The following is a 19,272-nucleotide window of genomic DNA, read 5'->3' as shown; positions in this document are numbered from 1 at the left end:
GCACCTACCCCCAGCCTATTCAATATCCAAGTAAAATACCACTTTTCCAGACACCCACGTTCTGTCATATGTATTCATATAACATTTTCTGTGTTTCTTGATTTTTCATTAACTTCCCTGGCTTTCTCCATTTCTTAACCACCAGCAATGAGAAAAATAAGCAGCAATTTCATAACTGCTTCTGTGATTTAGGATTATGTATCCATTGCTGGAATGTATGTTTATCATATTTCCAACAAATAGAATTCTGAAAGCAGAGAGAAGGTGGAAGAAAGGATCAATTAGCATATTTATAAGGCTAAAAATAGCAGGACGGAAAGCTCCTGTGGTCACAGTTGAAGTATGCTGGAGCTAGCCGTTTGTTGCTTGGCAGTGCATTGCCTTTAAATAAATCAAGAGGTATCTTCCTTCTCTAGCTCTCCTTTTCCACTGAATATAAAGGAGTTCAGAACAATTAACAGGTAAAGGCTAATGATTGATGAAGATCTTCAAAGAAATTACATGGGGCAAAATTCCTTTGTGGAAATGTCTCCCTTTTTCCTTCTTAAAATTCATTGTGAATAATTTGACATTTTCTTCATTCCTTAACTCAGAATACTTTTTGGTATCTCATAATTCATCTGGTCCTTATCTTCTTTATTCATATTCATATTTATACACACATGCACACACACACCTTTCATGCAGGTATGTTACCTCCTATGTTTGGACTTCCCGATTATTCCTGCAATCAACGTTTGTTTTCAGTACACAGAATAAAAAGAGAGTGCATGAGTTCAAGTCGCTTATTACACATGAAAGCCAGCTGGGTGACCTTGGACCAGTCACTCTCTGTCAGCACAATTCAGCTCACACGGTTGTTGTGGGGACCACAGGAAGGAAGGAAGTATGTTGAATATGTCCATCCCTTGAGTTACCTGTTAGAGTAATACAAGTGGAATACAAACGAACAATCACCCACACCCACACATACATACACTTGATTTAGATTTGGTTTCAGGTCTTGGGGTTGCTTCTAGTTACCCTATTTTTCAGACTATAAAACGCACTGGTATATAAGACGCACCAAGTTTTTGAAGAGGTAAGTTAAGAAAAAAATGTTTTTGTCCTCCCTGGCTCCCAGGAGCACTCTGCAGGCTTCAGCAGGGCTGGGAGAAGGCAAATACGCCCCCATTTTTGTGAAAAACAGGAAGAAAATGGGGGCATTTTTGTTTTTCCCCAGCCCTGCAGAGTGCTTCTGGGGGTTGGGGGAAGACAAAAATGCCTCAGTTTTTGTGAAAAATGAGTCAGTTTTCGCAAAGATGAGAGGTGGGGGCGGAGTTTCAGGAGGCCAAAATTGGCTATATTCACTGTATAAGACACACCAATATTTCCATGGGGGGGGGGGAAGGTGCATCTTATACTCTGAAAAATACAGTAATCAATTAACTTTTGCTAATAAGTATTCTAAAACTTTGACTAGGTGGCTGATATTTAGGGAATGTTTAATTCTAATTACAGCATGCTGTCTATATTTCATTCATTGTTGCTGTCTTGCCACTTATTTATTCTTAAGCTTAATATACAGCAAAGCTCTTGTTTTATAGCATCTTAAAAAATTAAGAATGGCTCTTGTGGCAAAAAGAAAGACATCAATGGTAGAATTGCTATGTTGCATAAATAAAACCATAGAATTTAACTTCCTCACCAGCAGTTATGTGGGAGTATTTGGAACCTCCTTAATTTCTATTAGGTCCAACTGTTATTTCCATTTTATCATTATCATCTGTAAGTGTAGTATTTTCTAAAGATACTGATTGTCAATCATGAATGGCAGCCATGAAATTAGAGGGCAGCCAGTTTACATAGCCAACTACTTTTACTCTAGACATTTGCATAGGCTGATGGCATGATCAATATATTTTAGTCTGACATGATTGAGAGCTGAAATAGTACAGTGGTGAAAAGTCTTGATAAAAACTGAAAAATCATGATCCCTCTGTTGCTGCTTCTATCCTTTGGAAGAACATTTTCTCCCAAGATTCAGTAACTTTAGTTCCTCTTTCACATCACATCTCAGTTTGCATGTGACAACCACAGTATTACTCACTTCACACTGTTGCCTTCCCTTTCCAAAATGCTCTCCTCCAAACTCTGCCAGCTCTTGTCCAGGTTGTATTATAATATTTTTCACCAAGATAGATATCAACCATTGGATATCAGGATATCTAGCAGGGTTCTAGGCGCTTTTCCATATGTATATTTTGGTCTGAGTTTCTGGCATTAATTCAGTTTTCAGTTGCTTTTGTTTTGTAAACTCTTGGTTCTTTATTACATTTTCTTTGCAACATGCACCAGCAGTGATTCCATACTTTGCCTGATATAATAATTCAATTTATATTTCTCTTCTTCTACATTTTGATTTACTCAAAGTAGTCCCCTTCCCTTTTTTTCTGCAAAGCAGAGCCAGTCAACATCACTTCTTGGATGAAAAACATGAGTCATGGTCATTAATTGCCTTGTTTGTTATAATTTCAGTTAATATACTATGTTCATTGACTGGACTTTTTCTTCCTCCTTTTGCTTCAGTGATGAAAATTAGTAGCACTAATAATATATTCACAATATTATGATAATGGACCATGTCCTTTTTTCTATTATTTTTTATTAATTACAATCAATCCTTATTGTTATTATTGTATAGTTGACTTACTGTAAGGGCAAGCAACAACCATTTTGTAATTTTGTTATAGACAGTAAGTAGCTTTATGGATCCTGACCAAATTACAAATGCAAAATGTGCCTCATAGTTCATGATTAATCTAAAGCAAAACATATACTTTGGCAGAGATAAAATTAAAAACTGAGTCTCCTGGATGACATTCTCATTCTTTCTCAATTGAGTTGTAAGAACTCATTATTATCTCAGTATCTTTTTCCAGAACACAGTTATTAATATCAGTTTAGGAGATGAATGCATTGTGGACTTGTTTAGATGAATTAATTTAATTGTTAAGAACCCATCCTGTGATTTATGGTTTTTCCCATGTTCTGTGACTTACATAATATAACTCCTTAAAATTCTGAGCATATGGCAAATTTCTATTACATTAATATGTATTCCATTTAATAACTGAAAAAAATTGCTCTTCCTATTTAATTAGACATTAAGATTTATATTATATCTTCATGAATAGAAAATAGCAAATAAAAAGTTTCATCATGTAGGAAAAATATAGCTGGGTACATTGTTGTCTATTTATTACTATTATAATGTTCATGAATTAGGGAAGATAAGTCATCAAAAGATTTTTGATGAATTAGAGTCCTAAATTAGAAATGTAAACAATTTCTAGATTAATCAACTACCATTATTTATTTCAATCTAAAAAAATTCCAAGAAATATTAAAAGGACAACTGTTTATTTTGGGTGTTATCTTTGATTTTAGTTTGTTTCCATAATTAGGATTCTTCAACCTGACTGGGAATTATGAAAGTTGTGAATAAGATTTTGACTGCCTTTGAATGAGATTAGCCTTGCATAGGCTATATTTTATTTTTGCTGTTTTGGAAAGTTTTAACCTGAGTGTAATCACTCAAATAAGTAGACAGATAGGACTTCAACAGATCTGAAGATTCCTGGGATAGGAAACACTATTATAAATGTTCTAGATATTTTTTCTTCTAAGAATGAGAGGTACTTTTGGTTTATTAAACTTTGAACAAATTTGCATGTCCTTCAGTAGCTGCAAAAAATAATTTAGTTTTTAGTAATTGGCAACTAGTATTAATATAATACAATAGCAGAGTTGGAAGGGACCTTGGAGGTCTTCTAGTCCAATTACCTCCCTAGGCAGGAAATCCTATACCTTTTCAGACAAATAGCTATCCAACATCTTCTTAAAGACTTCCAGTGTTGGGGCATTCACAACTTCTGGAGGCAAGCTGTTTCACTGATTAATTGTTCTGTCAGGAAATTTCTCCTCAGTTCTAAGTTGCTTCTCTCCTTGATTAGTTTCCACCCATTGCTTCTTGTTCTACCCTCAGGTGCCTTGGAGAATAGTTTGACTCCCTCTTCTTTGTGGCAACCCCTGAGACATTGGAACACTGCTATCATGTCTCCCCTAGTCCTTCTTTTCATTAAACTAGACAAACCCAGTGCCTGCAACCGTTCTTCATATGTTTTAGTCTCTAGTCCCCTAATTATCTTTGTTGCTCTTCTCTGCACTCTTTCGAGAGTCTCCACATCTTTTCTACATCGTGGCGACCAAAACTGAATGCAGTATTCCAAGTGTGGCCTTACCAAGGCATTATAAAGTGGTACCTTATATACATGATCTTGATTCTATCCCTCTGTTTATGCAGCCTAGAACTGTGTTGCTTATTTTGGCAGCTGCTGCACACTGCTGGCTCATATTTAAATGGTTGTCCACTAGGACTCCAAGATCCCTCTCACAGTTACTACTATTGAGCAAGGTGCCACCTATATTGCGCCTGTGAATTTTGTTTTTCTTGCCTAAATGTAGACCCTTACTCTGTTCACCACTGAATTTCATTTTATTAGATAGTGCCCAATGTTCAAGTTTGTCACGATCCTTCTGTATCTTAAGCCTATCTTCTGGAGTATTAAGTTGTGTGCATTTTCTTTTACCTGGCTTGCAAATGGGGGGAGAGAGCGGGAAAGCAAATTGAAAGCAGGCCAATGTAGATGTTTATATAACATGCAATTATCACTAAATAGTAGTAATACCACCACCACCACTACTACTACTACTACTACTAAACTTCAAATGAGGTTTTTACCTGTATGTGAAGATCTGACCCTTTTCACTACAATTGCATCAATCTTTCATAAAGCAGATTCTCATTTTACTGAAACTGAGACTTTGTGCTTTTCACTCTACTTATCCCCAGATTTTGGGCCAAATGTGAAGATATAACCATATTTTAAACTTTGGTTAACATTTTAAGTTGTTCTGAAGCAGATTTTAGCAATATTTCAATTTGCATCTTCCAAGAGATTCTATTAACAAAAGGTTTATATTGTTATATTTTATTAAACATATAGCTAGATTGTACGGATGATTTCAGGACAGAAATAGTAACTCTAGATAAGTTGATCCATAGTTATACAATCAGGCCAAGTCTATTCTGTCTAGACTTATGATACGGTAGTAATTTATCTGAATGGATGAAAATTGAAGCAACTGTTTTATACAGATTATCCTTGTTGCTGATTCATAGTGCAGAAAAGCAGGGCAGCAGAAAAACATCCCACCATTCCTGTATATTATTGCCTGGGTTGTGGTTGCATTGTTTAAAAAGATCTTTTATTTCAATCTTCATGAAAGTAATGGCTCTTTGCTTATGGCATAGCTCAGTGTTAAGTACTTTTATGTGCACCATCTCACTGCAGTAAAAAAGAAGAAGTCAATATAACAAATTGCCAAGTGATATTTAGGTACTTCATAATATGAGCACAGTTTATAGCACACGAAATCTGCCTGTAAAGTTCTTTCAAAAAATTTCAAAGGCAGAATATGTTAGTCTTTTGCAACAAAGCTAACAAAAGAATGTAGTACAGTAACTGTTGGTCCTTTGTTGAGTGGAATAAAATAGCCCTATTTAGAGTGGAAAAAGTAGAACTTAAATTATCCATGTTAACTGTATGTAAATAAATCTAGATCAAATTTATTTTTAAAAAACAAAATAATCCCCTTTATTTTCAGCTATATAGAACCATACTGGATAAATATATAAAGGCATCTTTTTATTTAATCATTAAATCGGATCTGAACTAAATTATATAAAGTGTAGAACCTATAAAAGTTTAAGTATATTCTTCTTATTTCCAAGTAGATGTATACAGGACTGCATCCTTAGTGCACAAGGGCTAGGCAATAGCAATAGCGCTTAGACTTATATACCACTTCACAATGCTTTACAGCCCTCTCTAAGTGAGTCAGCATATTGCCCCCCAACAATCTGGATCCTCATTTTACCCACTTCGGAAGGATAGAAGGTTGAGTGAACCTTGAGCCTGGTGAGATTTCAACTGCCAAATTGCAGGCAAGCAGCAGGCAGCAGAAGTAGCCTGCAGTACTGCATTCTAACCACTGCATCACCACAGTTCATATGTGATAAGTATTTCTGAATATGCAAGGATCTAAACTTAATTCTTGTCTTCAACTCTTTAAACCACACACTTCTTTTCCCAGCTGCAAACATTTAGGAGACTACTATTTTTAAACCCTGTTTGTTATTTATTATAATACGGACAGTTATTTCTTATTCTGGATTATGATAGTTGTGTACTACGACAGCTGTAGGGTTGTCCAAGATGAGACAGAAAGGCATTATTGCTTTGCTTGGAAAAATAGATGAAATATTTAAATATATGTCAACATAAGGGTAGAGTTCCTATGTGTTCTATTTTTTTAAAAACGGTTAGAATTTTGAAGCTGAGTCAGAGATACTATACAGAGATATTCAACATAGTTCCTGTGGGTACCAATACACCTACATACATTTCTGGGGAAACCACCAAAGGGCCCTGTTCCACCTGCCTGTTGGGAGCAGGTTGTTGCCTTTAAAAGACTATATTTTAAAAAAATAAAAATAAAAAAAACATTTTACCAAGTGAAACATCAAAGTCTGGCATCATCTTTATTTCCAAGTATATCTGTTGGTCCCCCTCAAAGAGTAGAAAATAATAGCTGGGAATTGTAACCAGGTCTACATCTTGGCCAAAATTAGGCTGGGTGGTGGTGGTGTTTAAAAGCACAACAACTACATATGTAACTTTTTTGGTTCTATTTTTTGAAAAAAAGAGGAGGAAGATATATGTTCAAATTAAATATGTACTTTGAAAAGGAATTATAAATACCATCAACATAAAATGGAGTTTGCTCAGAAGCTGAAATACAGTAAATGAGATGAAGAGTGTGAAGTAGAGGAGAGAGGTAAGGGAAGAAGGGAGGGATCGAAGAGAGGGCAGAGGGGAAGAGGAGGAGAGAAAGGAGGAGTGGAAAGGGGAGAGAAGGAGAGAGGAAGGGGAAATAGAGAAGAGAAGGATGACAGAGGGAAGAAAAGAGTTAGGGAGGGGGAGGAGAGAGGGAGAAGAAATTGATGGATAAGTACTAATATGGTGTATGGAGAGCAGAAGAGCCAATAACTGTTTTTGGGAGTTGATGGTAAGATGAATTGATGTAAACATTTAATAATACAATACGATGTTGGCTATGTAATAGTATACATGTGATTTATATGTTATGAAAATGAAAAAAATAAAAAAAAACCTTTATATAAAAAAGATTAGAAAATAAAAGTGGTAGTGGCTGCAACCCAGTCTTGTTTAGAGGTATGCCTGTTTATCCAGAAAACAAGCTGGAATTGATCTTACGGACACACTGGAAACCTAGAAGAGTTGGCAGGATGCAGTATCACCAGTTTGCTTTCTGGAATTTGGGTGTTTTGTGAGTGATTAACATCATTTTAACAGGCAGTTATCTTGTAATTTTTTTAAAAAAACCATCTCCTTCCTCTGCCATTGTTGAAAGAAATGTCCTTCTGGGTTCAGCTCCAAGTGGGGAGAAGACACTGGAGACATGGAGGCTGCTTGGAAAGATGGTTTATTGTTGGACAGGGCCACATGACTTGAGCCCTGAACAGAAAAGGTGATCACATGCTTCAATGTTGGTGGAGAAGAAGGGAAGGCTGAAGGAGGGGCTTGCTAGGCTTTTTATACCATTTAGTCCCACCTCTCTGTTCCTGTGTAAGAAATGTATTCTGATTGGTTGTCACAATCCCATGGGGCCATGCACGGGCTACTCTCTAGGCTGTGTTTTGAATCCAGGTATGGATGAGTTCTCAGATGCCATGTGGCCAGTTGAGTAAAGTTCCAACATTATCATGCTTCTACTGCTGTAGCTGCTGGTGAAGCTGCTTTATTATGTAAAGTGACTAGCCTGGCCTTCTCAATGGCCCATTGACAAAGTGTGGATGGGCAGGAAGCTACAGGCAACTATTCTGTCTCTTAAAACATGTTTCTTTCTTTTCACATCCAGAGAAATATTCTGCCTTTTCAATATTTCCTAGGATATTTCATTTTTCTGGGAGAGGGCTGGATGATAACTTCCCACACCATGGTAGCCATTTTGTAACAGTACCAGCTATACTTATTAAATAACTGAATTGTTCCCACTGACCTAAAAATATTCTCTTTCCCTACTCTAGCAGCCCTGGGAAAAGTAATCTATTAGTACTCAGCTGCCTCTTTAACTCCTACAGGCCTATGAGAGTTCCTCCAAGATGGAACAGTTTGTGACCCGTTTCCTTCTGAGGGAGACGATGAACCAGATACAGTCGCTGCAAGTCTCCCTGGAGTGTGCTGCAGATACTATTGAAGAACAGAGTGGCCGGGAAAGGTAAAACTGTGCAATATAAGCAGAGGCAAAAGAGAAGCCCAAAAAATGAAGAGTGGGGTTGTTTTTTATTATTTTCTAAGTCTTTTCATCTAATCCAGTGGTCTCCAACCTGGAGCAAAGCTGGCTGAGGAACTCTGGGAGTTGAAGTCCACTGTTCTTAAAGTTGCCAAGGTTGGAGACCACTGATTCTAATCTATAAAGGTCAGTTCTACCATATCTACAATTTTAGGGTGGGGAGGTGTTTCTGCCTGTTGCTTGTTTGTGTGGCCTTCTTTATTAATCACAAAATAAGCATTCTCCAGATGAATGCACAGTTGAAGATATAAAGCTTGTCCTCATTATAGTTGCATTGACTCAATAATGTTGGAATGCACTAGAACCGTGATGGAGAACCTATGGCACTCGTGTCACAAGTGGCACACAGAGCTATCTCTCTGGACACGCCAACCGTCACTTGGTGGTCTTCCGGGCTCTGGCGCACACAAGCGCACTGGCTAGCTGGTCTTCGTGTGCACATTTGTGCCAGAAACTGGAAGACCAGGTGACTGGAACACATGGACATGGTGGATGCGCACCGGAGAACTGTTCTTTCAGTTTCAGACACTCCCCCGTGCACATGCTCATACTCCCAATTTGGTACTCAGTGCCAGAAAGGTTTCCAACACTGCAGTAGAAAATGCTGTAAATCATCAGTAGGAATCCTGCCTTGTTAATTGTACAACTTGTTAATTTAGCTTGGGGGGGGGGGAAACAGGTAAGTAGAATATCATTAGAACTGGACCTTAATACCCCTGATCAATCTCCCTGAAGTAAAACCTCAGCTGGCAATATTTCTGCAGTAATGTTTTGTACGCTGGAGAATTAAACAGTTAAAAACAAAGGAAGATGAATGAAAGCCCCACATATTTTAGCTTACATATATGTTTAAATCATGCCTTTTATTTCTCATTTTGTATTGTTATCATGAAAATTGAGGAATCATGGAAGCAGAAGCAGACCAGCTAGTGATTATTCTTAGCGTATGTACTGTCTTGATGTTATGCTTCTTAGGAATAATATGAACAAATCAGAAACTTCAATTGGTCAACACGCTACAAAAAGATGTGCTCGAAGAATTCAGAAGAACATCTGCTATTCCCCTACAGATCCATATTCTGGGATGCTGACCAAAGGTATTGGCAATTTTCATCATTCTGATTCCCGGATTTACATTAATGTGAGTAAGCTTTGCTGCAGGGAATTAACTGTAAAAAATAAGCTCAACAATGTTTGAATAGAGAACAGTAACCTAATGACTTACACAAATAATGCAATGAACATCATAGCTAGTTTACATACAGGTGAAACTCAAAAAATTAGAATACCGTGCAAAAGTTCATTTATTTCAGTAATGCAACTTAAAAGGTGAAACTAATATATGAGATAAGACTCATTACATGCAAAGCAAGATAGTTCAAGCCATGATTTGTCATAATTGTGATGATTATGGCTTACAGCTCATGAAAACCCAAAATTCACCATCTCAGAAAATTAGAATATTACATGGAATCAATAAAACAAGGATTGTACATAGAACAATATTGGACCTCTGAAAAGTATAAGCATGAAGGTTCAAGCTCTAATACTTTTAACCGTTGATGGGCGTGGCTTGATTTTATTTTTAATCTTGTTATATAGGACTTTATTATATTTTGTAAATTGGAAGTGATTCACTTCTAGAAAGTTTTCCCATCCCATTGAGACACTGATACTGAAACTGATAAAATTGATTCAACTTTACTCCATGTAGTGAAGGACTGCCACACTTCAACACTTTGAGGGATCCCTTTTACTAAAGTTTTATTGAAGGAAATGTTTTCTTAAAGTTCTGCACAGCTGTAGTTATGTAAGGCCCCTTAGACTTTTACTCCTAAAAATGTTTGGGATGATTTTTTTTAAGTAAAGAAATGAGATGTCCTTTATCAAGGAACACACTGAGGGACACCTGATTAACCATTTGTTCCCCACCACATCTAACTACACAGGTTTAACTAGGTTCTTGAGAACAGTTTGAAAGAGCAGCATTTCTGATTTGTGAATAAGCAACATGCCAAGGATTTCCCATGCTATTGTTTTCATCACAAGAGTGACATGGGAAAGGATGCTCACTAACGATAATATAATGCCTATAACAGTTTAGCACTTTCCAAACTAGGTCTTGGTTTCTGTTATGTAAAGCAGGAAATTATTTAATATTTGTTGTTAAAACAAATATTATGTGGTAGTAACAAATAAAATGTAGTATCATGTTCCTTTGTGGAATAGAATGGTCAAAGAGTTGAAGAGGAGTGAAATATAGATATATCTGTGACAAAAAGAATGACAATTTGTCATGTTTGATACTTCACTTTCAGTCCTTTTCCTTCTAATTCAATCATGTTGATTCTTGAAGACTGACTGGAGTCCTTGCAGCTTTCTTGGCAAGATTTTTTGAAAGTAATTTGCCATTTCCTCCTTCCTAAGACTGAGAGAAACTACTCAGCTGAGATTAACAATATGGTTTTGTTCCTAAGTCAGAATTAGAACTCAAAGTCTCCTAGTTTCTAGCCTGATGCCTTAACCGCTATACTGTACAAAAACTGACTCAATCCTACTAGAATGTTGTTGTTTTTTCTATATGTCACTTGTCTGGGAAAGCTACTTGTCTATGATTTTGGCTGAGTCTTCTTTCTGTTGGCATTACATTCAGGTGTTTGTGCGGAAACTGATAACCAATGGCCATCTGAAATTACCCAGCTTCAACAACTCATCAGCAAACTGGAATGTAAGGTGGGCCAGCAAATAAAATGATAAAATGGAAACTTTATCTTGAAGCATTTTCCCATGACACTGATTATTGTTTAAAGTGTTTGAAATTGGATCTAAACGAACTAAAAAACTTACAACATAGTTAACGTGCACTTCTCTCATTTTTCCACTCCTGATTTTCTCTTGATATACCAAAGGGGCCTTTGAGCATCAAATGTAGTAAGATTGTCTCTAGTGACACTTGCCTAGCTTTATGTTATAAATTTTCTCACTACTGTGCAACCTAAAAACTCCTCAGAGATTCTTGACACTTTTATTAGTTCTTGTACTGAGTTTCTGTTCTTAACTAGAATTTAATGTCCTATTTCAATCAATTTTTTACCTTCAATCCTGCAAAAGGCTAGGTTACAAAGAAATGCTCATGAACTCAAGTTTTCAAATAGGCTCAGGAGCAACCAAAATTAACCAGAGGAGTTTCAAACATCTGTGTATGGCTAGTATGTTCAGTATGTTCAGACATAATTTCTGAGATATGCAAGAGATATTGTATACTGTACATAAAGAAGTCAGGTAGAGAACTGTATGTTTTAAGGAGAACTGGGAATGAAAATTTAAAATCAGGTTGTATCAAAATGGCTTTTTCTTCAATTGCCAGAATTGTCCATGAGTGAAGAAATGTTGCTTGCAGAGTACAGAATTATTTATGCAGCTCTTCATCAGTAGTAATGTATAAACAGTACAGTGTATTCAGTGTGAAATAAGAAATAATGAAATGATTGTGAATTCCTAGTGAAGAGGATAGTTATGTGAAATCAATTCAGTGGTGGGATTCAGCCAGCCCACACCTATTCGGGAGAACCGGTTGTTAGCTTTCTAAGCAGTTGGAAGAACCGGTTGTTGGAAGAAATTCCATTTCATTTTTTTTCTCCTTTACAGGACTAATCCTGTAAGGAAGGCAGGAAGGAAACATTCTGGTGTTGTTTCTAGTTTAATTTTTATTGCCATGCTTACAGAAACTGCCTCTCCTGTTAACCTTTATTATATTGTAACAGCTAAGCGAAGCACCCATCAATGTGAGTGACATTGAGTTGGCCACGCCCACCCAGTCACGTGACCACTGAGCCACACCTATCCAGCTGGTCATTAGGTCAGACAACTGGTTGTTAAATAATTTGAATCCCACCACTGAATCAATTATATATCTCAACCACTCTGTAACGTATTTCCTTTCATAATAATTCTGCATTTCTGACCACTTAGAATCCAAGGCTGGAACCTCTGAAATATAATATGGTCTGCAAAGGAACAGATTCCGTGAGTTTCTGGACTGTGCTTTTTGTTTATTTTATTGTGCATTGTGCTGGTGGCACTAGAAACAAGCCAATTCATATATTAGAACTCTATTAGTAGAAATAATGATAGACAGAGATAGCAGATAGATAGATAGATAGATAGATAGATAGATAGATAGATAGATAGATAGATAGATAGATAGATAGATAGATAGATAGTATTTAGTGGCTATAAAGGAAAAATTCAGCAACATTTGAGAATAAAAGAAAAGAAAAGCTACTATAGATTAGTTCACCATAGTGCAGGAATTTTGAAAGCTGAAACTTGTTGTATAGCAGTTTGACAAAAATGGGGAAATGTGTATTCTAGAGGTGGGTTGCTCCTCGTTCAGCCCGGTTTGGCTGAACCGGTAGTGGCGGTGGCGGGAGGTTCCACCCAACTGCCCAGACACTTTTGTGAATGCGCAGAAGTGTTGTGCATGCATGCAAATGCATGTGTGAGCACAAACGAACCAGTAGTAAACCGGTTAGCAACCCACCACTGATACATTCTATCCTAACTTTCAAAACGCTAACCCTTTTGTCCACGAGTCCTGACTCCTGACCCTAATGCCTTTTTCACTGCATTTACTTTGGAAGTGCAGAACAAATGGTTGCCAGTTGGCTAGGTTTTCCACCTCGTACTATGTACTGTGCCTGCCATTTTTTCCCCCTATCTCAGCTCTAGCTGTCTTAGTTCTCCCCCTCCGCCATAACATTCCTGATTAATTCTATTAATAGTTCTGATATATCCAGCATGGGTATATTCTATTCCCCCACCCCTTTAAGGTAATCCAGTAGATTGGGCAAAGGGGGAGAATTCTAAGTGTGATTCCACTCTTTTGAGTCTTCCGCTGGAATTTTGAGGAGAGGGTGAAATAACTGGCCAATTGGCAGCCAGGGATGATACTAGTAAACTATGATTGTGGGTCACGAATACATGCTTTTAGTGGCTGTGTCTTTAGAGTTATCTCTGATTTACAGAGCATTTCTAAGTCCATATTAAATTTTTTCTCCTTTGGCTCATTCCCGTTTCCCATTTTGGCAGCACATCTTGGTGGCACAGAGACAGATCTCAGTGGCAGAAAGTGGATTAGTGGCATTTTGCCAAATTCTCCAAACCTACACAGAAACTACAGCTGGACAGAGCAGTTGCCTACAGTAAGTCTCAAGACACTGATTTTTTAATAGGTTGCTTGGATGAGATGTGTATGTAGGAAAAAAAATAGCATAGCTCCCTTTCTTCAGCATTATGAACCTTACTTTTCTCTCAGTAGTTTGAAGGAAACTATTTATGGAGTGTTGTTTTATATGCTAACCCTGATATCATGAAGTTCACTTTCCAGCAAACAGCTGCATAAAATAGAAGGATACTGAAATACAAGAGGCAGACTCTTTACAAAGATGGACTCTTACTTCTTCTGTAGAGTTGAAATAAAAACTCGGCGAAAAAAATGTATGGTTCATTAGGGTGTGCTCATGTGGCTTTGAATTCAGTCCCAGCCCATAATTTGTCCTCACTGCAGTTGCCTTTGGAACATAGAACTTCAAGTCTTCTGCTTTAAAACTCACACTGGAGCAGTTTCCCTTTTGCCATAATTGAACCAGAAAGAAATCAGCGTGGGATGGGATGGCATGGAATGATGGGGGCATAAAACGGATACAGAGGTGTGTCTATGGAGATTCTCAGATATCCAGGTCATGATACAAAGGTGTGATAAGCAACAGAATCTGAAGATTTATCTGAAAGGCTGCCCTTCACTTGGTCTCTAAGAAAATGAATACATATAATAATATTCTTCATTAACAGTAATATATTATTCTGAAACTTAACTTAGAATGACCCATTAAACAAATGGATCACAGTTGTTATATTTATCCCAAGACTGCTGCTAAAAATGCTACCCATTACATTGCCCCCATCGCCTCCCATCTCCTGATAATGTTTAGCCATTTTTCTTATAGTGTCCTAGAGACTGGCAAAGAGTGATTCATAGAAATGCCTACTTTGATGCCCCCAGGAGACTGGCAAATGTACCCAACACGGGAAAAGATTGAGGGGACAGAATATGATACTGAGCTGGTGTTTTGTGCAGTAGTTTAATGTTGGGCGCAGATGTAACTCTGCCGTGGAAGTTATACATTTTATTTATTTATTCAGTTTGAGTGCTGCTTCACTCCAGCTGTCTCTGGGTGGCTCACAGCATACACAAAATGAACCAAAAACAAGCACAGAAAACACTCAAAATAATCATAAGATAGCAGTCCAACAACAAAGCAAACATCATGCATAATAAATTTTATTTTTATTCACCATTTCCATACTGAGTGAAATTCAGCATTTAATTTAGTTTCTTCTGAATGCATAGAGACTCTGAGTTCCAGAATGTATTTTGTCCTACAGTTGCTAACTGTAGTCTGAACATTTGAATGAACTATAAAGATGGGATACTATTCCAGTTTGAAATCAGATTTTTTTCATCATGTGTGTGTGTGTGTGTGTGTGTGTGTGTGTGTGTGTGTGTTTTAAATGGTACTAAAGTGGTCTAGGTTTCCTGCCTAGGCAGGGGGTTGGACTAGAAGACCTCCAAGGTCCCTTCCAACTCTGTTATTCTATTCTATTCTATTCTATTCTATTCTATTCTATTCTATTCTAATTACTAAGAATACTCCTGAGCAGCTCTTATAATGGTAGCACTAGGAAGAACAGGTTGGCATGGGCTGGATTCTGAAAGCTATGAAATGGTGGAGGTGAGGAAGGGAGCTCCATTGTATATAGACTGGATAACTAACTTCACCACCATTTTGTGTTCCTTTAAAAAGAAATAATTAATAATGAAATACAATTGAAAAACAATGCATAATAAAAAATGAAAATAATTGTCTTTTCTTTGAGGGCAGTAGAAGAAATTCATTCATGAATCATTTAGGGGGAGGCTTTAAGATGGAAGAGCCAGCTGATTGTAGACACTGCCATCCTATTTATATATACAGCATGGTTTATGATATATAGTAATAATATTTTTTCCTAATATCTTCCCTTTTTTGCTTGCAGCGTGTCTGCCCATAAACTGGCAAGTGATACCTCCTTCATCCTCTATGAATTATGGCAAGATGTAGCATCTTGGAGAAGGTGATTCCTAAAAATTATCAACAACTTATATCAAGGCTAAAAGTACAATTCCACAAAAGTGATTTGCATTTTTATGAGCAAAATGGGATGATGTTGAATGTTGAATGTTGAATGTTGATTTTATTTATATGCTGCCCTTTTCCCCCGAAGGGGACTCAGGGCGGCTCACAACTCAACCAGGGAAGGGGGATACAAACAAAAATTAAAACAGCACAAAACAATGCATAATTAAAAACACACAACAGTCATACCAATTCGAGACGGGAGCAACAGTTCTTTAGCCCCAGGCCTGTCGGAACAGCCAGGTTTTAAGGGCTTTGCGGAAGGCCTGGAGGGTGGTGAGGGTTCGAATCTCCACGGGGAGTTCGTTCCAGAGGGTCGGAGCAGCCACAGAGAAGGCTCTCCTCCGGGTAGTCGCCAGTCGACACTGGCCGGCGGATGGAATTCAGAGGAGGCCTAATCTGTGGGATCTGATTGGTCTAATGGAGGTAATTGGCAGCAGGCGGTCTCTCAAGTACCCAGGTCCAATACCATGAAGGGCTTTATAAGTGATGTGCGTGTGAAAGATTCCTGTTGGGTGTAGCAAAATTCAGACATTCAAATATACAAAATTACTTGTTGCTGTTAGAAGTGCCCGTCATTCTGTTCCAATTTTTGTTTTTTCATCTTTTTTTTTGTTTCTAGCCATTTACAGTCAGATAATAGTAAGAAGTTCCAGCATGCCATTACTGATGTTTTGGATGCTCCAGAGCTCTTGACCACTATGCTGTTCCCAGGTAAGATAAAGCTTAGTGATTGATTATGTGCCCATGTCCATGTCAACTCTTAGCAACCACATAGATAGATTTTTCTCCAGGAAATGCTTAATAGACAGCTGATTTTCTGTTTCTTCTGGTGAACAAAACACAAGTTTCGACACTGTGACAGTTTTCAGTTTGATACCCACATTTTAAGAATTAGCAACATTTTCAGGCTATGGTCACAATTGTGCAATTTTATACCATTGATGTAACAACTAAAAAAATACAGCCAGATTGTAAAACATAATTATTAAGCCATGTTAAGCTTAGCACATTGTACCTATGTGGAATAAGGCTTACCTTACATCTAAAACCTGTAGATTATGAGGTCAAGAATCATGTTTTACAACATTTGTGTAATCTGGTTTGCCTCTTTAAAGTTTGTAAATGTTTTCATTTCTTTCTTTAGCTTCTTGGTGGATTATGAATAACAACTGAGAGCTCTCCATAATATTATCTCAATGGGACAAGCATGTGATGGATCAAGCACCATCTTTCCAATACAGCCTTCCTTCCAGAGGTGCCCATTCTCGTCCTACCCTCTGCAATGTTGTTTTCTTTTTCTGTATAAATGTGGAATGCTTCCTTTCTACTGCAGATGTGCAAACAAGATGGCCTTGTCATCTTTCCTGAACATGATTTACACCCTTCTTTCATTCTAACATATAGACCTGTGTTATATTTATTTTATTCAGACCTGTATTATATCCCTTTTTGCCTTTTCGGCTATAAGAAGAGATTATCTCTAAAGCAGAGATGCAGTGGCTCAGTGGCTAAGATGCTGAGCTTGTCAATCAGAAAGGTCAGCAGTTCAGCAGTTTGAATCCCTAGCACTGTGTAACGGAATGAGCTCCTGTTACTTGTCCCAACTTCTGTCAACCTAGCAGTTTGAAAGTATGTAAAAATGCAAGTAGAAAAATATGAACCATCTTTGGTGGGAAGGTAACAGCATTCCGTGCACCTTCAGCATTTAGTCATGCCAGTCACATGACCACAGAGACATCTTCGGACAGCACTGGCTCTTTGGCTTTGAAATGGAGATGAGCACCACGCCCTAGAGTCAGGAACAACTAGCACATATGTGTGAGGGGAACTTTTACCTTTATCCCTAAAGCATGATAGTGATGCAACAATTGATTGGCCGCAAGTGCTGGTGCACAAAGGGAACAAACTTAGAAAATATTGGGCATGGTAATTGTAAAGGCTGAAGGAGGAAGTCTTCTACTGAGCATACATCATTTTGTGTTTTTGGCATCACAAGACGATATAGCAGGATCTACTTCTCACGTCATTGAATTTCATTAGAAATGGAGCCATCGGTTAATGTAGCGCCTAAATAATCTTGTCTGGAACTTGAATTTTTCCAGATCTCTTATCAGATTTGAATTCTAGATGCTATAGTTGGGTTGGTACAAGTTCCAAAATTCAGAATTTGAATTTAGAAATGTGTATGAATTCAGAAGCAAAGCAGACAATAAGTTTCAGTAATGATGTTTGAAGGTAGATCCCCTGGTGCAGTGTTAGTCTGCAAGTTTTGCAGTCCAGATGTGAATTCTAGATTCAAAATCTTTTCCGTTTTCCAGTTTACCTTTAAAAGCAACTCCTCTTGGTTGCTGGGGTTCCCCCCCTCAGTTTAAAAGTTTTAATTGGCATAGTATTTAATGGTAACTACTTTTCTATTTATCTTTTTATGATCTCTAAGCCTCCCAGAGTCTCATTGGGGAAATGGGCAGCAAATAAATTTAATAAATAAAATAAAAACAAAAGCAATTGTAATGAACAAAAATGTAGGCTGAATGTAGGAATGCTTTCATTTTACAGTCTGACAGAGCAGTCTGGCTGAGCATGATAAGCAGAATAATATTATGTTACATATTTTTGTACACCAAATATTAGCTGAGATATATAAATGGAAATTTAAAGAAATATAACATGGAATATTATAAATTTGAAGGAATAAACCTGTTAAGAATTTCACAAGCAAGCAGCCTTGCACAGATTAAAACAGATTTCATCTTTTTGAGATGAAATTATGAGTCTCCAACAAAATATCCAGGACCTGCTTTAAATTTTAATGTCTAGGTAAAGTTGGGAGAGAGAGATTCATTTTGTGGAATATGCTCATAATCTCAGACTGCCTGATCTTTGTAATGTGCAATCAAGCACCACCTGTACTATTATAAATAGTTTATTATATTATTTATTTATTATAAATAAAATGGAACTAAACATAAGAAATGTGCACGCTATCTAAAAATTGCTTTCTCAGATATGGTACTTGGATGCTGTGCCATTTGTAAATGGTTTTATATCATATGCGTGTTTCTCCTGTAAGAATGGAGACATGGTTCATGTTCAAACAAAATAAGTTGCAATTCAAGGACATAAAACAGTTTTGTAAAAATAATAAAGTCCTGATTATTTAACCTTACTTTTGTGCATAGGTAATTGGTGATCAAAACACAGTTGTATCCTCCATTTTTCTTGTCTCTTAATAAACAATTCTGTACTCCTGCTATAGACTGGCTAAATTTTAGTCTGTTCCTTCTGATTGATCTTCCTAAATATCTTCATGTGAAAATAGCAGCTAGAGAAAGTCTCATGAAATTCCCCCCCCCCCAAAATGCTGTTTCATATTGTGTAATAAAGTCTGATGTGCTTGAGGGTTGTTTTTTTTAATTTTATTTTTGTAAACTATTTCTCTTGAAGACATATTGCTTTTCTCATGTTGCTTTTGCTTTCTTAAGATCTGCACAAAACATTTTCATTCCAACCAGTGGTGGGATTCAAATTTTTTTACTACCGGTTCTGTGAG

General features: G+C 37.2%; 1 protein-coding gene across 1 annotated transcript in view; it reads left to right on the top strand.

Annotated features, from left to right (window-relative positions):
* Positions 1-18,708, top strand: part of NECAB3 (N-terminal EF-hand calcium binding protein 3) — a 99,212-nt gene extending 80,504 nt beyond the window's left edge. The window contains exons 6-13 of the mRNA XM_087720319.1: positions 8,270-8,406; positions 9,457-9,578; positions 11,135-11,214; positions 12,454-12,507; positions 13,573-13,685; positions 15,580-15,657; positions 16,342-16,433; positions 16,867-18,708. Coding sequence (XP_087576445.1) covers positions 8,270-8,406; positions 9,457-9,578; positions 11,135-11,214; positions 12,454-12,507; positions 13,573-13,685; positions 15,580-15,657; positions 16,342-16,433; positions 16,867-16,895 — 705 coding nt within the window. The 3' untranslated portion in view covers positions 16,896-18,708. The remainder of the gene's footprint in view (positions 1-8,269; positions 8,407-9,456; positions 9,579-11,134; positions 11,215-12,453; positions 12,508-13,572; positions 13,686-15,579; positions 15,658-16,341; positions 16,434-16,866) is intronic.
* The last annotated feature ends 564 nt before the right edge of the window (positions 18,709-19,272 follow it).

The sequence above is a fragment of the Thamnophis sirtalis genome, unplaced genomic scaffold, assembly GCF_051295495.1.
Source record: "Thamnophis sirtalis isolate CommonGarterSnake01/CBP01778 unplaced genomic scaffold, rThaSir2_p1.2 scaffold_7, whole genome shotgun sequence".
In the NCBI taxonomy this organism is placed as follows: Eukaryota; Metazoa; Chordata; class Lepidosauria; order Squamata; family Natricidae; genus Thamnophis; species Thamnophis sirtalis.
This window is presented reverse-complemented; position numbering and strand designations above follow the sequence as displayed.